Raw genomic sequence first — 27,092 nt, 5'->3', positions numbered from 1 at the left:
AGGGCCCATGAGCATTAGTTTAGGGGGATGGCAGTGACAGGCACATGGAGGGGTCAGCAATGGTTACCTCCATGGGGCACCGAAGCTAGCCGAGGGAGGGCTAGGATAATGTTGGGGATCTAGAAGACCTTAGGGACCAGATTTAAGTTGTGACACCTGCACTGTAGAAGGGAAGTAGGTAGCTTAGGTGGATGTTAAAGGAAAGGCAGTGCATAGTGTAAAGGGACGACAGGGAAGCACGAGTTGTAGGGGAAATCAGTTAGCTAGATGATGCTGTGTGTGTTTGAGGAATTGTGTGTGACAATAAATGGAATTGTGTTTGAGGTGGGTGAGCACAAAAGGTGTGCGAGATATTTGGTGTGTGAAAGTAGTGGTGAGTGGAAATAAGTGGTGTGTGGAATAGAAGGTGTGGAATGCATGGTGCGAAGGAGTGAATGGGGGGAGATGGAACCCATTCACGGATGCCCGCCGCCCGGGGTGGGTAGTGTAAAGCCAGGTAGCGGGCATAGGCAAAATTTTTATTGATATTGACACCTGTGGTGCGGGTAGTGGAAACGAAGTGTTTTGTTGGGTGCATGAGTACGTGGAATGGCTGGGCGTGTGGCTTAATTGGTGTGTATGGTTATTGGGGCACTCCGCCACTGATAGTTTGTCGGCCAGGTGAGGCCACAGGTAGGCTCTGGGAGCCGGTTATTTGTAGTGTGAGTGGGGGCCCGAGGATCCCAGGAGAGGACCCGGGTTGCCCGAGGCCAAGGTGGGCACAGAGGGGGTAAGCGCCAGGAAGGGCCTTCCCCAGTTAGGGTAGTTGTGAGTTGTTGAGTGGGGCCCAAGGATCCCAGGAGAGGACCCGGGTTGCCCAATGCCAAGGTGGGCATCAGGGGGTAAGTGCCAGGGAGGGCCTTCCCCAGTTAGGTAGTCACAGGAGCAGGTAAGCTCGGGTGGCGACTTCAGTGGCGGAGGTGCGCAGGTAGGTAGACCTGCTGGTAGGGCCACACGACCCAGCCCCGAAATTGTGCAAGGGCACAGTGTGAAAATTCGTTGGGAGTGAGACCCAAATTCCAAAGGGCACCGCAGAGTGGGCAATGGGAATTAGGGTTCTTAGAACCACATAGTTTAAAGAGGCCGATTGGCAGCGTATGACCCCGGGTAGTTTAAATGAGTTAACGTTAGTAGTGTAGTGAGGATGAGAAATCCGTTCACACCATCCACAGCCAGTCTCCAAGGAGGACAAACCTCCACACCAAGGCTCTGTGAACCGTTTGAGTGCAAAAGACGCATCACGACGTAGTGTGACATTGTGTTTGTTCCATCCCTTCCTTCCTGGGAGGGATTGGGAGACGAATTTGGAATAGAGGGGGATATGGGAGACAAGACGTAGAGACGGATTGTAACTACAAGGAGGGCTAGGGTAGTATAGCCGATGGTGGGGGGTACGGACGGATAGGGACGAGCCTGCTCTGCTCGCTCTTCTGCTTCCCTCGCACTGCATTACCTTGTTTTCTATATGCCACTGTGTGCTTTCCACTTTGCTTGTTGTGCCTTGTCTCTCCCCCCACCCCAGGACCATTTTGGAGCCCGAACTGTGCAGCACCATCGACCTGTGCAGCATCCCTTCTGCACCTTGCTACATCTGTGCAGCCGAACTACGCAGCACTTTGCTGCCATATCCTTTTGCTGCAACCCTTGTTGCACTTGTGCAGCACTTTGCTGCCAACCCCTTTGCTGCACCTTGTTACACTCATGGACCACAAGCCTTGTGGCCTTGCACCTCTGCTGTGCAGCATTTTGCTGCAAAACCATCTTGCACTTCGGACCACTTGTTTGAGTGGCATTAATGCCACGCAGTCGGACCACATGGGAGTGGCCCTGCCTGGCAAAGAAAAAAGAAAGAAATGAAATAAAAGCATTTTTGTGCATTTTATTACGGTGTGCTCGGCATAAGAAGATGTGCAAGTTTAGATAGCCCTGAAGATTAAAATGGCCTGTATGCTGGTCCGGGGGCTAGCCGGTTTGATATATGCACACAGAAGAAGCAAGAAGCAAGATGCAAGAAGCAAGCAGCAAGTGTCACGATTTTGAGTGCGTTTTTGCTGTGCTTTCTCTCCCCTCCAATCTTCTCTTCCAAAAAGCACAGGTCCTGGGTCATAGAATTGTAAATAAAGTTAAGTTTTGTGCTTGTAAATATAAGAATGCTGCCCACAGGCTATGTGTTCAGTTTGAAAATTCCGGAAATACTCGGTTAGTTGTGGGCGTGAATCTGTTAGATAGCTGCTTAACGCAATAGGAGGGACATATCTAGTGTTTTAAAACTGTCGCACACACGGGTCAGAGTAAATGTTAGGGGGAACCACACCTATGTGTCACATGTAAGAGTAAGGTTAATTTTGCATGTCATTCTCGACTGGTCGTTCCATTGGTGGTTTCGACTCGGGGACGAGTCTGACGAGGGAGGGGTGTAGTGTTGCGGTTTTGTAGTTTTATAATAAAGGTTAATTTCCCCTCCGAGTTAGTTACACTACAACATGTAGCCTCGCAATAGTTCAGTTATTTCTTAGTAAATGTAAGCGTATTCCTTTTCCTGTGTTAGTTTTGCGTTGCGTAGGCCAGTGAAAATTAGGTGCCCTTATGATGCTTCGATGCTTTTGGTTTTGGGGCGAAATACCACGAGGCAGGCCTGAACAAGTCGACCAAGGCTGAAGGAAGGCGGAGGAGGAGCCATCGGTAAGCACGAGCCACCAATCAGGGCTCGAGGGGAGTGACTTACCACTGCGGCAAAAGGCGGGGTTTGGAACATTTGAGTAGGGCTAGGGCGGGGCCATATAACCCTGTGCCCAGAGCCCCCCACCTCAGATGAGTTGCACAGCCCATGGAAGGAGTTGAGAATGCGCGTGAGATTGCGTCGTATTGAGTCATATCGGATGAACTGAATAATCCCGTTGAACACGAACTAGCCCTGCTCCCCACGCTCTGCGCAGTATTAATCGCGCTGTAAAAGGCGACCCGCGCCAGGCCACAGACGCGCGAAATTTCCTCCTGCCTGCCTTCGCCGGGATATGTGTTGTGAACGCCAGAGGGCCACGACCGGGTGAGCTGTTCCTGGAGCGACCGAAGCAGGCGCGTTTGGGCGCGAACATCCTTCCTTCATCTCCCCGTGTGTGTAAGTGGGCCCATTGTCTGGAATTTAGCATAAGACTGTTTAAGTTCTGCCCTGTGTCCCTGCCCTTCTACCAATCATTGTAACTAGTGTAAATAAACCCGTTATTTCTTCTGATTCGACCGCTTTTGTCTCTTCCATCATTGGCTGAGCATGTTACGAATTAGATCGCTCTGATCGGGTTATATCGAAAGGTAACAGCACGAGTCACGTGGTACGCCATCCGCTCGGGCGTACGCAATTACGCGTGGTTTGTGCGAGACTCGATCCCCGCTTCCGCTGTGGTGTGGGTACTCAAGGTACGTGTGAAATTGTCCCGAAACCCTTTTCCACGTCTGCCTGGAAGTGGCGACTCAGTCTCGCGGTTTCGAAGACCCAGAGAGAAAAAGGGGCTTAATCTCCCCTTTGTAACGGGAATGGGCTTCGAAAAAGCGCAACTATATATATATATATATATATATATATATATATATATATATATATATATATATATATATATACACAAAGAATTAAGTTAAGCACCCCTACACAACGAATTAAGGTAAGCACCCCCTAATATATATTCTTTGTGTATATGTATACATTGGCATATATTCTAAGGTATGTGAGATCAAATAATGATTGGTATGACATTAGCAATTATCCATTGATGAAATTGAGTGATCAAAGTGAAAAAAGTGATTGGTTGAGTCAGTGATCCGATCACGTGGGTCCTACACACGTTATTGACGCAAAGATCGCTAGAGGTCTTCTCAGAACAATGACTGTACGTTAGAAAACATAAACGTCATCCACACTGTCCGTGATGGACCTATAGCTCCATACTTAAATTGAGGTGAAAATATGCCTAAAATTCCCAAAATATTTCACCTTAAATTATTCAGAATAAAATATTGAAAACGGCATGATTGTTATGTTTTTATGTGACCATAATATCACTTCTCCAGAAAATATAGCAATATCATGGGTATATTACACTGTTTTGACGACAACAAACTTGTAATGTGCGAGGTTGTAAAAAAACGGGGGGGGTGCTTAACTTAATTCTTTGTGTATATATATATATATATTGAAGCAGATGTCAATTTCCTGCGGTATCTCGTTATTGGCGACGAAGCTACTTTCGCCATGGACGGCAAGGTCACTACCCATAATGTTCTTGAATATGCACTGACAGGACAACCCCCGGAATTTAATTTTGACACCAACATGAATTGACAAAAGTGGACTCTTTGGTTGGAACTTTGTGGAAGTGGTCAGGTGATCGGACGATTTTTCATTCAAAGGAATGTCAATGGTAACAGGTATCTGCAGATGATCAATGATGAAGTTTTACCGCAGCTGGAGGAGAACTTTGAGCGACAGGTTCGTGGTGTCTTCAGATATCTCTGGTGGGCCCAAGACGGCGCCCCAGCCCATCGTCTTATCGCTGTTCGAGATCGACTGAGGGAACTCTTTGGAGACCGAGTCATCGCCCTCAACCATGCAGTGGAATGGCCGCCAAGATCACCTGACCTCACACCATGTGATTATTTCCTTTGGGGACATTTAAAGAACAAGGTGTTCGTAACTCCTCCCCGTGATCTTGACGAATTGCAGGGCCGTATTCGACATGAAGTGGATACTTTGCGCAATGACCCGGCTATGGTGAGACGAGCAGTTCAGGGCATGCTCCGCCGCTGTGAGCCGCTGTGAGCCGCTGTGAGCTTTGTGTTGAAAGGGGAGGTGGACATGTTGAAGGTGTGGGTGCATAAAGGCCAATCATTCCTGAGAAATGTTCACATCTGACGTTCATTTTGCACCAATTATCCTGACTTGCATCGATTAGCCAAACTTGTAAAAATGCGATTTGAACTTGTCATTTTCAATGAACATGTACTCGGTCATGTGTGACAGCAATGATGCATGGAAGGTATCAATGGAAAGCTGAGGATCTCTTCTTAATTAGTAAACCACATGTAAATTGTCAAAATAAATAACCTTTGCATATTAACCCCTTGAATTCGGATTACCTTTTTTTGATACTCACTGTATAAGTGCTGGGAGATAATCGTGATTGGGCGAGACAATTGTGCTTTAGTTTTACTATCGCGATAACGATATAAATGCATATTTGTTTTCACTGCACATGATGATAGGTGCTGCGCATGCGCAGTTGGTACAACACACCTGGAACCCACATATTGACTGTTTTGAGCGGTTGGTGTTTTTAGTTTCTCTCAAAAGATATTCCCATATTAAGGTGCGCAGTGGGGGTAAAAAAAAAACAAAAAAAACAACTTGTTTTTCATGTCAAAGTGTTCTTTGAAGTATATATTTTCAGAATCAAACTGTTTTGATTGGTACTTATTTCCAAAGAAATAAGTTGAAATAACTTGAAAACTAATCATCCAAATTGAATGAAATTTGGCATTAATAATCATCTTAACATGTTGGATGAATTAATGATGGCTTTTGAAGATACCCCTACTACAAATTGAGTTATGAAAAAAATCCTTGTATTTTTCTTTAAAAACAAAGAAAAAATATTTTGTGTAATTATCATTACAATTTACTGAAAAGCCATCACTGGTCTCTTTGGATCTACCCATACTAACTACCCAAAGGGGTAAATAACAGATTAACTGAGGCTGTTAGCAGTAGTTCCAGTTTCAATTATGTCAACCAAAAAAACATATTTTTGTATGTGTCTAGAAAATTAAAGCTCACATGTTTATTTGTATCCGAAATTCACTTGTGTCTGTATTTTTGGATTCCTCACACTCCAAGCTTTCTAGCAGTATATGGTTTGTGCGGGGTAGCTTCACTGGAAAGACTGATAATTTCAATTTATTGATGGCACGTGAAACGTGCTATTTTACCCTTTATAGAGCTGCACCTTAAATACAGCTCTATAAAAGAAAGCGTATGATATAATATGGAATGTATATTCTCAAAGATGTAATTTAAATGGTACATCGTTAAACAGTAAAGATTAAAACAAACAACCAATTAATCAAGGCTGCGCTGCTGATGTCGAAATCGACGATCCCTTTGAGTTTGCTTTGTCTGTGCGCGAAGTTGAGCACTAAAGGTGACATTGTGGTGCTGCGCACACACGACTCGATTGCCAGAGAGGTAGGCCACAACGCGTTGGTATAAAAGTCTTTATTCGAAAGCTCGAACTGCAGCACTGGGCGGGCCCGAGCTCAGAGCCCGCATATATATCCCGAGGCCACGCCTAGTCCCCGGGCGTGGCCGATCGGTCGATAGGCGGGGCATGCATTCCAGTTCCCCGCCTGGACGTTCGCGCCACCTGCTGGTGCGCTGAATTCGTGTCCCTTGTGTCCGCCACAACATCTTGTTAAAGATCGACAAGGTGAGCGTACTCGGTGTGTGGAGTTTTTGCTTTGAGGGTAAGGATAAGCAGGTAATCTCGTTCTTGTCCTTTCAGTCCTCACCGTTCACGATGGACCAAACGAGCGGCAAACATGGCGACGTTGTTTCATTTTGCATATTAGCGAAGTTCAGTTCAACATCAAAGTTGACAGTTGTTGTTCTTCAACAGCCACTATTATCCCACCTTGTGGGGTCGGCCAGGGGAAGCTTGGCCCAAGTCATTCACGAATCGGCTGGCCAGGCCCGACATTTGCTTAGTTAGTACAGGAATTTTGCCATGGTGTCGCCATACTCACTTACTCTTTGCGAAGGACACCTTGGGATATTTAACGTCCACAAACCCATTCTGGCAGACGGGGGACTCCTAGTTTGACGTCCATCCGAGGGATGGCACACATATTGATGAATCACCCTGCCTGGGAAACACCAGGATGACAGAGTGTGCATACCTCGAGGTCTAGGCCATCATGTCAGCCTGCAAAGTTGAACAACAAAGGCGTAATTTTAAATGCCCAAAGAGTGAAGATAGTCACATATGACTGTCTTCACAAATGGTGTGTTCCGTTAGCAAGCACCTTGCTCTGTGTGTTCCGTTAGCAAGCTGCTTGCTCTGTGTGTTCCGTTAGCAAGCTGCTTGCTCTGTGTGTTCCGTCAGCAAGCTGCTTGCTCTGTGTGTTCCGTTAACAAGCTGCTTGCTCTGTGTGTTCCGTTAGCAAGCTGCTTGCTCTGTGTGATCCATTAGCAAGCAGCTTGCTCTGTATGTTCCGTTAACAAGCTGCTTGCTCTGTGTGTTCCGTTAGCAAGCTGCTTGCTCTGTGTGTTCCGTCAGCAAGCTGCTTGCTCTGTGTGATCCGTTAGCAAGCTGCTTGCTCTGTGTGTTCCGTTAACAAGCTGCTTGTTCTGTGTGTTCCGTTAGCAAGCTGCTTGCTCTGTGTGATCCGTTAGCAAGCTCCTTGCTCTGTGTGTTCCGTTAGCAAGCAGCTTGCTCTGTGTATTCCGTTAGCAAGCAGCTTGCTTGGTGTGTTCCGTTAGCAAGCAGCTTGCTTGGTGTGTTCCAGACGCGAGCAGCTTGCTTGGTGTGTTTCGTTAGCGAGCAGCTTGCTTGGTGTGTTCCGCTAACAAGCAGCTTGCTATTGCTTGCCAAGCCAGACATTCTGCATCACCCGCTTTGCAAACTGCTCTTCCATTCACTCCGCAAAGGAGCAAAGCGATGTCATCCTGGTAAAATAAGGTTCGACTCCAAATTGCAACAGAATTATGAAATAAAGTACAAACACAGGTAAGTATGGCTATTCAGTTTGTTCTTATTATATTAGTGGGGCGGATATGTGACATTTTTTTACTTGAGGTGTGCAACTGGATGATCGTCACTGCCTGGATGCCATCAGAGAAGCATGAAAATTTGCACATGGGGGTTTTTGAGTTTGCCGATTTGAAAAATTGCTGGAATCACGATGTCACTTCAACGTTTCCCGCCAAAAAATGCAAAATTCAAAAAGGCCGCAACAAAACACATTTTTGCCCATAAATCAGCTGTAAGTGCCCCGATTACCATGATCTTGGTGTCTATACCTATGTTCTTGAGGTCGAGAAATGCAATAAAACACAAGTGAACCATCATAAGTTGCATATTCCCGCCAAAAAGTTGAAAATTCAAAATGGCCGCCACAAAAATGTTTTTTTTTGCCATAAAACGGATGTAATATAACAATCTTCATGGTGAATTTATATTTAAAAAATGCTCATAACATTCATTTGTCACATCAATGTATATATTTGCATTTGCCACTTTGCTAAACCAATATGTCTCATGTTATCTTCATGCTCAATTCCAATAGAGCCTAATTACAGTCTAAAGCTGATATAAACATACATTTCAGGTCATTCACCAGGTTTACATATATGCACATAATTATGTTTCTCGTCAGCAGGGTCATAACCAGAATTTAACTACAGAAATGATACGAGATAAGTTTTACATGTACCATATATCAATGATGTACATTCAACAACTTATCTTTTCTGTTTTTCCTGTTTTTTTTCAGAAACTGATGGCATCCAGGCAGTGACGGCCATCTAGTGGTTCACCATGTCAAGAAATCTTAGAATGGCTCATCAGGCATGTCCAGCACCATTTCAGCCGACAAACTGGGACATTTATGTTCTGTGTCCAAAACGTGGTGGAACTCTCATAAATCCATCGGCAACAGGATTTGCATCATTGGCCACAAATTTATCTTCCCTTCGTGAACTAAACAATGTGCCATTGAACATTGATGTATCAAGACTCAATGATGGTGATGGCATGGAGGAAACGCTCGTTACCCACAGAGCTGAGTGGCATAAAGCTCGCTACGTTCTGTGTAATGCAACAAAAGTGGAAAGCGCCAGGAAGCGACAAGCAAAAGCTTGTGAGCAATTAGCTCAATCACCACTTAAACAGCACCTTCGCAGTGCAAGTGCTCCAGCATATTCCATGGAAACAGAAAAGGGAAATCACCCAGCTTGTTTTTTCCTGTGATGACACCACAGGAGACTTTCACAAAGCCGAGACAATCGCCCCTGATACCCGTGTCGGACAAATCGCTACAGAATTCGGAGATACCAAGCTGTTGGCCAAATTATCAGTTGGAGATATGATCGCTATTGATGCTGTATATCAATTGAAGTGCTTGACATCATTCTATAACAAACATAGATCTCAACAAAGACAGTTAAATGGGAAGTGTCGCCAAATTTATCCACAGTCACTTGCACTTGCTGAGGTGGTGTCTTATATTGAGGAATATGGCCAATTGGGTGGAGACCTGAATCATGTTTTCAAACTCTCTGATCTCAAGGAATTGTATTGTGAGCGCCTACAAAGATTAGGTGGTGACACAACTGGACACATCCATTCCACCAGACTTGCACAGAAACTCCAACAACATATTCCAGCTCTCGAAGCTCACAACAGCAAGTCCGGCACAGTATTGTCAATCAAGGAAGATGTTGGTGATGCCTTGCGAGATGCATGCAACCTTGCTCCAGATGATGAAGCTGTCATGCTGATGAGAGTGGCAAAGTTGGTTCGCAAAGAAGTGTTTGAGAAAAAATACCACTTCAATAGTTCCTTATGTGATGAACAATATGACAATCTACCAACTTCTCTATCTGCTCTAGTCGGGATGATTTTAGGGGGCTCAAATGCGAGAGAACGTGTTTATGACAATGATGTAAGCACAGCTGCCTCGTCCATCACACAGTTACTTGTCTTCAATGCTGTCAAACGAGGGAGGAGAGATTCTGTAGCAGTACGGCACAACTCGGACCGTGAGACTGTTCTCCCGTTGTATCTTGGCCTACTCATTCACAACAGAACACGTGAATGTGATCTCATTGACAATCTCTTTCAGAAAGGTCTGTCGGTGTCGTATGACAGAGTTTTGCAACTGTCCACAGAGGAAGCCAATAGAGTAATCGACATATATGAGAATGAGGGCAGTGTCTGTCCTTCAACCCTCAGAGACCAACTGTTCACGACTGGAAACCTTGATAACATAGATCACAACCCGTGAGCCACCTCAAATCGTGATTCTTTCCATGGCACAGCATTATCAATCACACAGCATATCACATATGACAATCCTGGTGTTGTTCGGGTCCTTCAGGAGATTCCTGAAAACAGAGCCCAACCAAAGTCGAAATCTATCAGGTCATTACCAAAGTCATATACTGATGTGCCACCGGTCTCGCTCCCTAATAATGTCATTCCAACAATAACTAATGACCAAGTAATTCCAATACCTGCTGACATGGATGATGATCAAATGCAAATGTTTTGGTTTGAAAAAGTGAGGTCAGCTTTGGCTAATGAAAACCAAACTGATCTGGTGAACGTGAACTGAAAATACAAATCTGAAAATATGAGATATTGACAGAGATAAATTACTGTTTCAACAGAATGTATGACACACCATTGGATTGCTTGACCTGAAAAACAGGTATAGATACCATGATCAATTGTAATCAGAGCACTTACGTTGATGTGACAAATTAATGTTATTAGCATTATTTTTAAGTTTTCACAATGATATTTCACAAATGTTCTACCGGGTTCCTTGACCTAAAAGCATACGCATAGACACCAAGATCATGGTATTCGGGGCACTTATAGCTGATTTATGGGGAAAATGTGTTTTGTGGCGGCCATTTTGAATTTTTTGGCGGGAAACGTTTGAGTGACATCGTGGTTCCCACAATTTTTGAAATCGGCAAACTCAAAAACCCCATGTGCAAATTTTCATGCTTCTTTCCAGAAGTGCACACCTCAGTCACATACCCGCCCCACTATATATACTTCATGCATACAATTGCCATATAAATATAGTCGGATGAATTCCAAAAACGTAGACATTCGGTCCTATTTATGAAACATTAATAAAATGAACAGTGGGCATCCAAAAATGTTTTTCTGTCGCTCCACCTCCCACTACCCAGGTTATTGTATGGCCATCCCAACTTAGCTCTCTCCCACACCCCTCCCCTGAATACAAAATATATCCTGAAGTAACATCGGTGACATCATCATCTGCATGACATCATCATTATTGGGGAGGATTGGAAAGCTGAGAGAGGGGCCCGCCAAAAACACTTCTCCCCTTCCCCCACAAACGGAGGAGTCTGTTAAAACCCACCTCCCCCCACCCCTCCCATCCCCAAAAGGATAAACACACAGCATATCCCCCTCTCCTATCTCCTATTTCCCCTCTCCTAACCCCTTCTCACTCCCTTCCCCCTCATTCCTACCCTCCATCCTCTCCTCCCTTCTTTCTCCCCTCCCCCTTCCTATCTCCCATTTCCCCCTTGCTCTGTCCCCCAGCCTCCCCTCCCATCCCCCTTTCCACCTCCCCTCCCCTCCACCTTCCTCTACCATTTGCCCTCCCCTCTCCCTACCCTCCCCCTCCCTCCCATGGGCAGCGTTGGGTGCTTCAGCTTGTGATCGATATTCCAGTTTCATCCAACTATTTTGTTGACTTCGTTTATTAAATAATGAACGCAAAGGCAGTAAAAGTTTGTGAATAAAGAAGATAGTATGGGGACTGGAAGATAAGTCCTTACTTTGAGAGTCCCCAAGAGGATCACACTCCGTAACATCAACAACGCAAGCTGTGACCTGCAAGGCAGTGAGCTTCATCACATCATCATCCAAGTGAGCGTAGATCTTCGTCACGTCCAGCACGTTGGCCTGGCGGAGGCATTCGCGGTTCTCTGGTACTCGGGCGATGTTGGCGAGAACGTTGATGGTGCATGTCAAGAATTCCTGTATCATCTGCAGGGAGGGAAGATCAGGGTTTGAGTGATTACGGGAAACCATATCCTGCGTTAGAGAAGATAATGGAGTGTGAGGGTAGTAACAGGTGATAAAAAATGGAGAAGGTTTGAGTTGGAAGTTGGCGAGAGGGAGAAGTGGAAGGAAAGGAAGGAGTTGATGTTCCATGTAAAATATTATTCCACTTTCTTCTCTATTTCAGTCTGCTGCTTCTTTTCTAGTTTTTGCAATTTGGGATCATTGTACTCCAGTGAATTTTAGATTTCTCAACCTCATTTCCATCTTATCTTCGGTGCTCTGATTCATCCAAATCATTCTCTCTAAGTTGTCATTTTGTAATGATTGTCCCTGTGGGCACAGACTGGCACTTCTTGCTACATGTCCAGCACAGATCCATTGTGGAGCTAGGATAGCCTACAGGTACACACCTCTGAACATAGCCGACAGATACACACCTCTGAACATAGCCTACAGGTACACACCTCTGAACATAGCCTACAGATACTCACCTCTGAACATAGCCTACAGGTACACACCTCTGAACATAGCCGACAGGTACACACCTCTGAACATAGCCTACAGGTACACACCTCTGAACATAGCCTACAGCTACACACCTCTGAACATAGCCTACAGATACTCACCTCTGAACATAGCCTACAGGTACACACCTCTGAACATAGCCGACAGATACACACCTCTGAACATAGCCTACAGGTACACACCTCTGAACATAGCCTACAGGTACACACCTCTGAACATAGCCGACAGATACACACCTCTGAACATAGCCTACAGATACTCACCTCTGAACATAGCCTACAGGTACACACCTCTGAACATAGCCGACAGGTACACACCTCTGAACATAGCCTGCAGGTACACACCTCTGAACATAGCCGACAGGTACACACCTCTGAACATAGCCGACAGGTACACACCTCTGAACATAGCCTGCAGGTACACACCTCTGAACATAGCCGATAGGTACACACCTCTGAACATAGCCTGCAGGTACACACCTCTGAACATAGCCTGCAGGTACACACCTCTGAACATAGCCTGCAGGTACACACCTCTGAACATAGCCTACAGGTACACACCTCTGAACTGTCCAGCCCGGGAATGAAACACATCCAGTGTACAAACTGTCGTCCTGGTGTTTCACGTGCAGGGCAATTCATCAATGTGTGTGTCGTCCCTCGGGATGGCATCAAACGTTCCATCTGCTGGCATGAGCTGGTGAACGCTAAAGATCCCTGTGTCCTTCACAAAGTGTACACGAGTTCTTGCGGCGCTGAACAAATAACAAATTACTGCTCTAACCTACAGGGGGCACTGCATCAGTCAAGTTTTTCATGTTAACGACATGTCCACCTCCCTCCCACCTTCCACCTCCGCCTCCCTCCCTCCACAGCTAGCTGCAGTCACGTGCTGAATTCAAAAGAAGGACACAACACTCCATTACAGGTTTTAATTATGACCAATATATGGTTGAACTTTGTTCTTTTTTCTTTTTTAAAATCTCTTGGCTTCTCTTCCTGTTATGGTGACACAGCATATTTCCATTACTTTTTGCCTGGTGATGGATTGTTGCTCCATCTTTTTAAGAAACCATGTTTCACGGCCATTTTAACTGCTACGTCATTGTTGACATCACACATTCATTGTAAAATTAATTTACCAACCAAAAGGCAGTTTGGTTTTCGTTAATAGTTTCTTTTTTTAAAATAGTGCTCATCTTCACTGGTACATCTCTTCATTTCTTCAAAGTGATCCATATCCATTTGTATTCATGAGCCCAATAAATGTCTGCACGTGCAGAAATGCCCAAAACATGCTGAGAGGTCACGTGTTTTAACGTCACTGCATTGGACAAACATGGTTTAAACCGGACCCCCTTAACTACAGACCTATTAGCTTGACCCCCTTAACTACAGACCTATTAGCTTGACCCCCTTAACTACAGACCTATTAGCTTGACCCCCTTAACTACAGACCTATTAGCTTGACCCCCTTAACTACAGACCTATTAGCTTGACCCCCTTAACTACAGACCTATTAGCTTGACCCCCTTAACTACAGACCTATTAGCTTGACCCCCTTAACTACACACCTATTAGCTTGCCTCCGTTCATCAGCAAGGTTATGGAATCCATCAGCACAGTTGACATCAAATCCTTCCTTTTTGGATTGTCGAATATCAGTTTGGATTTAGCCCAGGTCACTCTTCCTTGGACATGCGACTCATACTCTCCCAACAATGGATGGAGGAACTCATCATCAGACATGAGGCCAAGGCCATCCCACCAGACATATCTTGAGTACTCGATACAGTCTTGCATCCCGCCTTGCTCTCGAAACTCCGCCTATGGAATCCAAGGCCAACTCCATCTTGGATTACTGACTTCGTCCACTCATAGACATAGGGAACACGTGGCTCTCAATGGAAACTTTTCTTATCTTCTCCCTGTCAAGGCTGTAGTACCCCAAGGTAGCGTTCCCGGTCCCATCTTATTCCTAATCTTCATCAATGATCTTTATCTCTCCGACTCTCTGGAAAGTCCTCCTCATCTATTTGCTGAGTTAAATTACTCTGAAAGTGCCATCACGAAGAGAGAGGAGAAGGATGTTCTTCCTGTTATATCCAGCGTGGAGTCCCCCCCCCCCCCCCTTCCCACGCCTCCTCCCCCCAAGCCCTCTCCCTCCCATACATCTCCCTGCTCTCAAATGTTGTGTTTGTGTGCTTCCCCTTCTCTCCTCATCTTGTCTTCTGCTCCCTCTTTTTATATATTTTGTTTGTCTGGTTGATTTGTTTGTGAAATAAATGTTAGCTCTTTCACGAGCCTCGATTCAGTATTGAAAAAAAAAAAAAAAAAAAAAAGTCCATGATATATCACATCTGTTACGTGGTCCTCCCGGTGACTACCTGGTCTCGGTGACCCCCGGACCGTGAGAGGAACTCCGCCAGAAAGATCTATGATTTATACGCTTTCGTAACGCAATCAATATGAATTCCAGTCAATAAGAAACCCCACACCAAGGATCCGGAGTAATCAATAATATATTCCCCGAGCAATCAACAACCATCAACAATCCACAATCAATATTACGAAGATGGCCATCTTACATATGTGTCCCCCCCTGTCCCCACTCACGACCACTTGGGTCACTGTCCCTCACAATGTCTCTCTTCTCCGCACACGGGCGGTTGAACGAACCCCGGGCGGACGTGCTCCAAACGTGCACGTCTCGTACCGGGGACAGCTGCTGCAGCGCACACCTCCTTGCCAAGCAACGGGGCAAAACCAAGCGCGGCTTGCAACGCGCGCGAGGCCCAAGGTGCGACCCGTACGTGTCCTTGTAGACGGTGAGGCGAACTGTGCCGGACGCTTGGTTCCGTGCACGAACCCACGGCGACTTGATGTGTAAATGGGTAATTACCCCGCCCAGGTAACTCCTCTCGCCAGACGGGCTTTCAAACGCAGCGTTCCCCACGCTGCTCAATATCGATACCGCTCTTCTCGGCACTGGGTGAGGAAGAAGAAGAGAATTGCCGCTTCTCCCGGACCTCGTGTCTTTTCTTCCTCCATTTCCGGTCTCCTTTTCCCCAGAAGGGCTCCTGACCCTTTAATCACAACAACCTTTAATCGACTACACATTAATAAGCAATGACCTGAATAGTAATTCACATAAATTCACATAAATCCATAACACTCCCCCCCTTCAAGAAAGAAAGTTTGAACGCAGCGAAAACTTTCTTTGCCGGCCAACTTTGATAAACAAACCAGATAACTCCCACCCCCAAATCATCAGTTCCCCCCGGGCACAATTATCACTTAAAAATAAAGCAACAAAATTTCACAAAAACCCTAGATTAATTCCCTCTGGACCAAGCGTCAACCACTTCTAGTTTCTCTTGAATGACGGTTAAGAGGTGGTGACCAAAGCCCCAAAGTTACACCTCTCGATAGCACTTTTTCGGGAGGCCCAGCTGAGTATTCCCTACATGGACGCCTTAAGGAATGTGGAGTTCACGGTTAGTCCGGGGAGGAAAGTTCATTACATGGACGCCTTTAAGAACGTGGAGTTCACGGTTAGTCCGTGCAGGAAAGTTCACTACCTGGACGCCTTTAAGAACGTGGCGTTCACGGTTAGTCCGTGTAGGAGCCCCGGCTCGGCGGCTCCACCGTATATAGTGCTTCAACTTCTCCAGACTCCTAACAGTTACGGTGGGACCCCTTGTCCCAGCCGTTACCTGACTGGCGGTCTCCTTCTCGGCCAGTGCTCTGACATTCATTCTTTCGGGAGGTGCCGTAACTCTGGGAGCCTCCATAGTAATATCGGCTGCTGCCAACCCCAAAACTACCGCCAAGTTGTCCTCTTCTGTAGACCTCTCGGCGCCTACGAAATGCCTTCCCTACTGTTATGGTCCGACCCTCCAAATCCTTACCATTCCAATTCTTCTCTGCCTCTCTGTCGTCTTTTGTGCTTGCAAACGTGACAAAGCCGAACCCTCTTGACCGTTGCGTTTCCCTGTCTTTTCCAACCCGCACTTCCACCAGCGGCCCATATCTGTTGAAGACAGAGGTCAGAACTTCTTCCTCTGTGTTGAAGTTCAGTCCCCCTACAAATAACTTGGAACTTTTGTCGCCATCCCGAGCGGGGGTGGTGTTATTTCCCCTGCGGGGCTCTTTACCCACCCTCGGGTTACCATAAATTTGCCCCCCGGCCAAATCATTCCCGATAATCACAGATACTCCCTCTACAGGAAGCGTGGCTTGTAAACCGACGGTGACCGGTCCTGACACCAAATCGGATTCCAAATGGATTACATGAAGTGGGGCACTAACACAGCCACCGATCCCTTGTAACCGAACACTATCACCAGTTGCGGTACTCTTTGACAATGGCAAAATGCCTTCAAGCATTAAGGATTGATGGGCTCCTGTGTCCCTCAATACCCTAACAGGTCTTGGGTTAGTCAAGTCTCCCTTGAGTGAGACCAACCCCTCATAAATAAATGGTTGGTAACTCTTCTGTGGGCGATTTCTTACGCTTGCCATCGCATTCGGAGTGGTAATAATCGGACTCCGCTCTGGGTTTTCCCTTTTCATGAGGTAACAACTGGACATCACGTGTCCAGGTTTCTTGCAAAAAGCGCAAGTAGGCCCGGAGGAAAAACTCGTGGTCTGCCTCGGGCCCCCCGAAAAATAAGTTTGTCTTGGGCCCGTAGCCCCCTGATTTCGAACAGTTCGGGTATCAGCGTTGTCCCCATAATCATCTCGAGGCCGCCGCCATGTATTGTCGTTCTCCGCACCTGCTGTTCCACACCTCCCCTGCGGAGATCTAGGCGAGGAGTTAGGTTCGTGGACCCCTATCCGGTGTGTTAAGGCATAATCATCTGCCATGGTGGCTGCATCCCACAACTTTGGTACTTTCTTTTCCTGCAGGTACACTTTGATGTCCTCGTGGACACACTGTTGAAATTCCTCCACCAGCATCAGGTCACGCAATGCTTCGAAGTCGTTCCCGACTCCTTTCGACTCACACCACCGATCAAACATGTTTTCTTTCACTCTGGCAAACTCCACATGGGTTTCACTCTCCCTCTTCCTGGCATTCCTGAATTTTTGCCGGTAAGCTTCTGGAACCAACTCATAGGCTTTGAGGATGTGTTTCTTCAATACCTCATAATCTGCACATTGGTCCATTGGTAGCGCCGAATAAATCTCTTGAGCTTTACCCACCAGCACACTTTGCACTAGTATGGTCCAGGCCTCCTCCGGCCAGTTTAACTGTCGAGCCACTTTCTCAAAGTGTGGAAAAAATTGAGTGACTTCCTTTTCACTGAAGGGTGGAACCAGCCTCACATGTCTGCCCACATCCCAGGTGTTCTGGCTAGGTGTCGACCCCGTCAGCAAGGGTGGTACCTCTCCCCGTTCTCTCATTAAATCCAGCTCCTTGAATTTAATCTCTTGCTGAAGCGCCAGATCACGTTCCTTCAACTCCCTTTCGGCTTTTCGCTCCTCTGCTTCGAGTTCCCTGGCAGCTCTCCTCTCCTCTGCTTTTCTCCCTTCTAACCTTTCCTGGAGTTCTCGTTCCACTCTCCTTTCCTCTGCTTGTTTCTCTTCTCTCCTCTCTTCTGCTTTCCTTTCTTCTTCTGCTCTTTCCTTTTCTGCTTTCCTTTCTTCTTCTGCTAACCTTTCCTGGAGTTCTCGTTCCACTCTCCTTTCCTCTGCTTGTTTCTCTTCTCTCCTCTCTTCTGCTTTCCTTTCTTCTTCTTTTAACCTTTCCTGGAGTTCTCGTTCCACTCTCCTTTCCTCTGTTTGTTTCTCTTCTCTCCTCTCTTCTGCTTTCCTTTCCTCTTCTTTGATCCGTTCCTGGCTCCGTAATTGCAACTCCAGTTTCCGGAGCTCAACGTCTTCTGGTTCTTCAGGTAGCCACTGCCAGGCTAACTCGTCCCATGTTCCTAATCCCACCATAGACTGTATCACCGTGGTCTGCAACTCTGCCTTCCTCAAATTAGTTCGGACCTCCAAGTTAAAATGTTTGGTCAATTTCAAGAGGTCCGCTTTTAGTAACGCTCGGAACTGTGCCTCACTAGGGGTTATCGCAAAGTTCTGTGCCACAAACGCCATGGTGAGTACTGGTAACACCTGTTAACCTTCACCCCAGAAATTTCCAACAAAGAAAAGCAACAGTATTACTATTATTGCTATTGTTTTTTTTTTGTTGTTGTTGTTGTTGTTGTTTTGTCGACAGAGCAAAACAATTTTAGGACCGTTGGAAAAGTTCCCACTCTTGGGAATTCTTTCCCGGACTAAAATTTAGAAAATTTTATAGATCCCGGACGTAGACCCAATTGCGAATCCGCAAATTATAATTTGGACGAGCCCCCAATTCTGTTACGTGGTCCTCCCGGTGACTACCTGGTCTCGGTGACCCCCGGACCGTGAGAGGAACTCCGCCAGAAAGATCAATGATTTATACGCTTTCGTAACGCAATCAATATGAATTCCAGTCAATAAGAAACCCCACACCAAGGATCCGGAGTAATCAATAATATATTCCCCGAGCAATCAACAACCATCAACAATCCACAATCAATATTACGAAGATGGCCATCTTACATATGTGTCCCCCCCTGTCCCCACTCACGACCACTTGGGTCACTGTCCCTCACAATGTCTCTCTTCTCCGCACACGGGCGGTTGAACGAACCCCGGGCGGACGTGCTCCAAACGTGCACGTCTCGTACCGGGGACAGCTGCTGCAGCGCACACCTCCTTGCCAAGCAACGGGGCAAAACCAAGCGCGGCTTGCAACGCGCGCGAGGCCCAAGGTGCGACCCGTACGCGTCCTTGTAGACGGTGAGGCGAACTGTGCCGGACGCTTGGTTCCGTGCACGAACCCACGGCGACTTGACGTGTAAATGGGTAATTACCCCGCCCAGGTAACTCCTCTCGCCAGACGGGCTTTCAAACGCAGCGTTCCCCACGCTGCTCAATATCGATACCGCTCTTCTCGGCGCTGGGCGAGGAAGAAGAAGAGAATCGCCGCCTCTCCCGGACCTCGTGTCTTTTCTTCTTCCATTTCCGGTCTCCTTTTCCCCAGAAGGGCTCCTGACCCTTTAATCACAACAACCTTTAATCGACTACACATTAATAAGCAATGACCTGAATAGTAATTCACATAAATTCACATAAATCCGTAACACATCGAGAAACAAATGAGCTTCTTCTTCTCCTCCAGAGTTGTGGTTAATGAACACCTTCAGAGTTGTGGTTAATAAACACCTTCAGAGTTGTGGTTAATGAATACCTCGAGAGTTGGTGGTTTATGAACACCTCTAGGGTTGTGGTTATTGAATACCGCTAGAGTTGTGGTTTCAAAGAAAGTAACATCAGACCGTCTTGAAGCTCGAGTTAAGGGAGAAGCAACTGCGACTCAAACGGGAATGAGCGAGATCTCGCGAGAGCACGCAATACCGCTATTGCTTGACAAATAAAGCAGTTATCTTACATGGTGCATGAAGAACTACACTTTTACATGAGTAATGAGTAGTGAGGAACGGTGTTGAATGCATTGCCTTTTACAAAACTACTAACTGGTATCCTCTTCTTCATCTCCAATACACTTCACTGGAGGATCCAGAGGCGGATCCAGGGGGGGGGGGGGTGCAGAGGGTGCGCACCCCCCCTTCGATCAGGAAGGAGGGTGCAGCCCCCCCCCCCTCTTCAACGTAACGGCATGGATGTAATGCCGAGAGTTGTAAAACGACAAATCCACACTGCCGCCAATACAATACTCCCTTGCTCTTCCACCTCAGAAACATGTGCATTCCATTTCTCGACCACCTCAGCCAGGAAATGGACACCTGATTCTGTGCTGAAAATCGCGAAGGTAGTGATCTGTTTCTGCTGATGCCATCTGCAATAATCCCAGATACCTGCGACATTCCAGCCCTACATCAGAAGCTGTTGCGTTGGAAAAACGACATGGAACATCCAGCAGGACTGATAAATGAGCTTAGAGACTGGCAGATGTTTTGGAGAAGGAAGCCCAACAACACGCTTCCAAGCACATTCATGGATTGTTTCTGCGCAGTAGATGGAGACGAATTTCCATCCATCAAAGTCCTACTCCATATTTGATGCACCCTCCCTGTCGGCTCCTCTGAGGACGAACGCTCATTTTCTTACCTGCGTCGTCTGAAGACCTACCTAAGATATTCCATGGGAGAAAGTCGGATGGCATCTCTGGCCCTCATGAACATACACCATGACTTCACCATATCCGCACATGATGCGTGTGACATTTTCATTCGAAAACACAAGCGCCGTCTATTCCAAAATAGTATAATTTACGATTAATAAAATAATTCACATTCCGCTGTCCTATCTGATCTCTTTTGTGGGGAGAACCCCCTGCCCTGAGCTTCACAACCTGGGCGCATGGTGGTGCCGGGCTTTGTGGGCAGAACCCCCTGCCCTGAGCTTCACAACCTGGGCGCATGGTGGTGCCGGGCTTTGTGGGGAGAACCCCCTGCCCTGAGCTTCACAACCTGGGCGCATGGTGGTGCCGGGCTTTGTGGGCAGAACCCCCTGCCCTGAGCTTCACAACCTGGGCGCATGGTGGTGCCGGGCTTTGTGGGCAGAACCCCCTGCCCTGAGCTTCACAAACCTGGGCGCATGGTGGTGCCGGGCTTTGTGGGGAGAACCCCCTGCCCTGAGCTTCACAACCTGGGCGCATGGTGGTGCCGGGCTTTGTGGGCAGAACCCCCTGCCCTGAGCTTCACAACCTGGGCGCATGGTGGTGCCGGGCTTTGTGGGCAGAACCCCCTGCCCTGAGCTTCACAACCTGGGCGCATGGTGGTGCCGGGCTTTGTGGGCAGAACCCCCTGCCCTGAGCTTCACAACCTGGGCGCATGGTGGTGCCGGGCTTTGTGGGGAGAACCCCCTGCTTTGAGCTTCACAACCTGGGCGCATGGTGGTGCCGGGCTTTGTGGGCAGAACCCCCTGCCCTGAGCTTCACAACCTCGGCGCATGGCAGTGCCGGGCTTTGTGGGGAGAACCCCCTGCCCTGAGCTTCACAACCTGGGCGCATGGTGGTGCCGGGCTTTGTGGGCAGAACCCCCTGCTCTGAGCTTCACAACCTGGGCGCATGGTGGTGCCGGGCTTTGTGGGCAGAACCCCCTGCCCTGAGCTTCACAACCTGGGCGCATGGTGGTGCCGGGCTTTGTGGGGAGAACCCCCTGCTTTGAGCTTCACAACCTGGGCGCATGGTGGTGCCGGGCTTTGTGGGCAGAACCCCCTGCCTGAGCTTCACAACCTCGGCGCATGGCGGTGCCGGGCTTTGTGGGGAGAACCCCCTGCCCTGAGCTTCACAACCTGGGCGCATGGTGGTGCCGGGCTTTGTGGGCAGAACCCCCTGCTCTGAGCTTCACAACCTGGGCGCATGGTGGTGCCGGGCTTTGTGGGCAGAACCCCCTGCCCTGAGCTTCACAACCTGGGCGCATGGTGGTGCCGGGCTTTGTGGGGAGAACCCCCTGCTTTGAGCTTCACAACCTGGGCGCATGGTGGTGCCGGGCTTTGTGGGCAGAACCCCCTGCCTGAGCTTCACAACCTCGGCGCATGGCGGTGCCGGGCTTTGTGGGGAGAACCCCCTGCCCTGAGCTTCACAACCTGGGCGCATGGTGGTGCCGGGCTTTGTGGGCAGAACCCCCTGCTCTGAGCTTCACAACCTGGGCGCATGGTGGTGCCGGGCTTTGTGGGCAGAACCCCCTGCCTTGAGCTTCACAACCTGGGCGCATGGTGGTGCCGGGCTTTGTGGGGAGAACCCCCTGCTTTGAGTTTCACAACCTGGGTGCATGGTGGTGCCGGGCTTTGTGGGCAGAACCCCCTGCCCTGAGCTTCACAACCTCGGCGCATGGTGGTGCCAGGCTTTGTCCAGCACCTATTAAACGACTCCATACACCTTAACATGGCGTGCGTTTAGAACCACCTTTAGAGGTCATTTTTCCCCGCAGAGCAGAGGTTGACCTTTTTTCGGGCATCTTGGTCCCCTTTTTGAAGCAATGTTTTATGGCCGGATGCCCTTCCTGCCGCCAACACTGTTAGTCGCCTCTTGCGACACACAGGGAATTACCAGTGAACTGGTACTCAATTTGCCGACCTCGGAAGGATGACAGGCTGAGTCAACCACCTTGGTGTTACTTCAGTGATCCACCGGGATTCGAACCCAGGATCCTAGGATCCCAAGCCGCACCCTGACCGCAAAGCCAACACCAGGCTCTATGGCGTGCGTTTAGAAACATGGGAATCCTTCTTGATTCTTTGTAGTTAATTAGCCTAATTACCTCAGAAGATCATAGCAATCATTTCGCGAGAACTACACAAATCAGAAATTCCATATCAGAAAGCGCCAGTAGAACTTCACACACACACACACACACACACACACACACACACACACACACACACACACACACACACACACACACACACACACACACACACACACACACACACACACACACACACACACACACATACACAATTCATCAACTTATAGCAGAAGGAACAGCTGGGCAAGTCGTTTCACCAGTTCCTCTATCTGACCATTAGTCATCGCGAATCTGTTGAACTGTTGGACCAGGGAAGAACGCAAGGAACTGCAGAAACTTCCAAGAACGTGCGGAATGCTGTTTCTGACGATCAATTTTTAAAAATTTCCTGGAGGAGGACACCCACACCCCCCTTAGCCCCCTCCCCGTAGGGCTTTTGTCACATGCACCACTCCCCCCCCCCCCCCCCATCTTGATATTCCTGGATCCGCCCCTGGGATCCTTGCTGCATTACCCGATGTGCAGGAGTTAGTCACCCTCATGATAAGCACAGAGTGTTTTGCACAATAGTTACCCTGCGCCCTCGAAGCGAAAATGAGGGTTAGGTCTTCGGGTGCGTACATGTGATTTCATTTGGCGTTGCGTACATGCGTGTCTGCATTTTTAAAATTCATTTTCTTGGCAACCCTTGGTCCGATTGACAATACATTTTACCAAAGGAGCGTCTCCGCCTGTATATTTTTTTATTCAGAATTATGATGTCATCGGTCACGTGGTATGGGCAACAACTTGGAAAAACTCTACCCCTATATATCTCTGAAACCACCATGCAAAAAATTGAAACATGGCTCATTGTCAAGTACTCCCCATGGGGAATAAGATATTTTAATGATGACGTCATTGGTGCCTTCGTAATGACGTCATAATTCCACAGGGACAACGCTTCGTCTGATCAGTTTGAAATTTCTTTGACGTGATCTTAGCAACAATTATATTAGAGAATATAAATTTATGATGTCATCGCTCACGTGGTCAAGCAGGCATATTGAATCAAAGACAAAAACCCTTCAAAAACAGAAGAGTTGGCTGACACCAAGTAGACTGCGCATTGAAAGTATTATATGAATACCATCTCGTTTGTTTTTGTAACTAATTGTAGTTCATTGTATAAACGTTATATAATTACATAATAAGGCTCAATCCAAGAGACGATTTTCTTACCGGCTCATCGAGTCTCTCCTGCAGTGGTTTGAAGTTGAGGATGTTCACCAGATGTTTCACGAGGCCACACGAACCCACGGCTTTGGCTGCAGCACACACGGTGCGGAACAGTTCGGTGTCAGACAGAAAATATCAGAACAGCACCAACGAGAGAACAACACAACCACATTACCCATAATGGAGAGGGCTTGTGTGGTGATTCCAACTAAAAACTCACCTCATGATCCTGCGATCCCAAGTTTAAATTTCATATGGGGGATGGTCAAAAAGTTTTTGCTTGGGAAAATTTTCCAAATCAAAAACCTTAATGTTACTGGAAAGGAACATGTGATAGAGAATATGCGATACCGAGATCTATATAGACAGATGATACACCTGTGAGGAATTGTGATTCACGATAAGAGGGGAAACGTTGGAGTAAAACATTTTTTTTACTCCCCCTCATCTCCAAACACACACACCTTTCATCTCCAAACACACACACCTTTCATCTCTAAACACAACTTCCCTTGTCATCTCCAAACACACACACCTTTCATCTCTAAACACAACTTCCCTTGTCATCTCCAAACACAACTACCCTTGTCATCTCTAAACACAACTACCCTTGTCATCTCTAAACACAACTACCCTTGTCATCTCCAAACACACACACCTTTCATCTCTAAACACAACTTCCCTTGTCATCTATAAACACAACTTCCCTTGTCATCTCTAAACACAACTACCCTTGTCATCTCTAAACACACACACCTTTCATCTCTAAACACAACTACCCTTGTCATCTCTAAACACAACTACCCTTGTCATCTCTAAACACAACTACCCTTGTCATCTCTAAACACAACTACCCTTGTCATCTCCAAACACACACACCTTTCATCTCTAAACACAACTTCCCTTGTCATCTATAAACACAACTTCCCTTGTCATCTCTAAAAGCAACTACCCTTGTCATCTCTAAACACAACTACCCTTGTCATCTCCAAACACGACTCCCCCCTGACATCTCCAAACACGACTCCCCCCTGACATCTCCAAACACGACTCCCCCCTGACATCTCCAAACACAGCTCCCCCCTGACATCTCTAAACACGACTCCCCTTGTCATCTCCAAACACGACTACCCTTGTCATCTCCAAACAGGACTACCCTTGTCATCTCTAAACACAACTACCCTTGTCATCTCTAAACACAACTCCCCTTGTCATCTCTAAACACAACTCCCCTTGTCATCTCTAAACACAACTACCCTTGTCATCTCAAAACACAACTCCCCTTGTCATCTCTAAACACAACTACCCTTGTCATCTCTAAACACAACTACCCTTGTCATCTCCAAACACACACACCTTTCATCTCTAAACACAACTTCCCTTGTCATCTCTAAACACAACTACCCTTGTCATCTCTAAACACACACACCTTTCATCTCTAAACACAACTACCCTTGTCATCTCTAAACACAACTACCCTTGTCATCTCCAAACACACACACCTTTCATCTCTAAACACAACTTCCCTTGTCATCTCTAAACACAACTTCCCTTGTCATCTCTAAAAACAACTACCCTTGTCATCTCTAAAAACAACTTCCCTTGTCATCTCTAAACACAACTACCCTTGTCATCTCCAAACACGACTCCCCCCTGACATCTCCAAACACGACTCCCCCCTGACATCTCCAAACACGACTCCCCCCCTGACATCTCCAAACACGACTCCCCCCTGACATCACTAAACACGACTCCCCTTGTCATCTCCAAACACGACTACCCTTGTCATCTCCAAACACGACTACCCTTGTCATCTCTAAACACGACTCCCCTTCTCATCTCCAAACATGACTACCCTTGTCATCTCCAAACACACACACCTTTCATCTCTAAACACGACTACCCTTGTCATCGCTAAACACAACTACCCTTGTCATCTCTAAACACAACTACCCTTGTCATCTCTAAACACAACTACCCTTGTCATCTCCAAACACACACACCTTTCATCTCTAAACACAACTTCCCTTGTCATCTCTAAACACAACTCCCCTTGTCATCTCCAAACACAACTACCCTTGTCATCTCTAAACACAACTCCCCTTGTCATCTCTAAACACAACTCCCCTTGTCATCTCTAAACACAACTACCCTTGTCATTTCCAAACACAACTCCCCTTGTCATCTCTAAACACAACTTCCCTTGTCATCTCTCAACACAACTCCCCTTGTCATCTCTAAACACAACTCCCCTTGTCATCTCCAAACACAACTACCCTTGTCATCTCTAAACACAACTCCCCTTGTCATCTCTAAACATAACTCCCCTTGTCATCTCTAAACACAACTACCCTTGTCATCTCCAAACACAACTACCCTTGTCATCTCTAAACACAACTACCCTTGTCATCTCTAAACACAACTACCCTTGTCATCTCCAAACACAACTACCCTTGTCATCTCGAAACACAACTCCCCTTGTCATCTCTAAACACAACTCCCCTTGTCATCTCCAAACACGACTACCCTTGTCATCTCCAAACACAACTACCCTTGTCATCTCCAAACACGACTCCCCCCTGACATCTCGAAACACGACTACCCTTGTCATCTCTAAACACAACTCCCCTTGTCATCTCCAAACACAACTCCCCCCTGACATCTCCAAACACGACTCCCCCCTGACATCTCTAAACACAACTACCCTTGTCATCTCTAAACATAACTCCCCTTGTCATCTCTAAACACAACCACCCTTGTCATCTCTAAACACAACTCCCCTTGTCATCTCTAAACACAACTTCCCTTGTCATCTCTAAACACAACTACCCTTGTCATCTCTAAACTCAACTACCCTTGTCATCTCTAAACACAACTACCCTTTTCATCTCCAAACACAACTACCCTTGTCATCTCTAAACACAACTACCCTTGTCATCTCTAAACACAACTTCGCTTGTCATCTCTAAACACAACTCCCCTTGTCATCTCTAAACACAACTACCCCTTGTCATCTCTAAACACAACTACCCTTGTCATCTCTAAACACAACTTCCCTTGTCATCTCTAAACACAACTCCCCTTGTCATCTCTAAACACAACTCCCCTTGTCATCTCTAAACACAACTTCGCTTGTCATCTCCAAACACAACTTCGCTTGTCATCTCCAAACACAACTACCT

The 27,092-nt window shown here is 47.0% G+C and overlaps 1 protein-coding gene across 1 annotated transcript in view; it reads right to left on the bottom strand.

Annotated features, from left to right (window-relative positions):
* Positions 1–27,092, bottom strand: part of LOC137423628 (uncharacterized) — a 224,047-nt gene that overhangs the window by 71,007 nt on the left and 125,948 nt on the right. The window contains exons 5-6 of the mRNA XM_078773965.1: positions 23,914–23,999; positions 11,633–11,843 (exon numbers count right to left, since the gene is read on the bottom strand). Coding sequence (XP_078630091.1) covers positions 11,633–11,843; positions 23,914–23,999 — 297 coding nt within the window. The remainder of the gene's footprint in view (positions 1–11,632; positions 11,844–23,913; positions 24,000–27,092) is intronic.

The sequence above is a fragment of the Myxine glutinosa genome, chromosome 3 (assembly GCF_964187855.1).
Source record: "Myxine glutinosa chromosome 3, kmMyxGlut1.1, whole genome shotgun sequence".
Classification (NCBI taxonomy): domain Eukaryota; kingdom Metazoa; phylum Chordata; class Myxini; order Myxiniformes; family Myxinidae; genus Myxine; species Myxine glutinosa.
The sequence above is the reverse complement of the archived record's forward strand: the minus strand, read 5'-3'. Positions and strand labels throughout refer to the sequence as shown.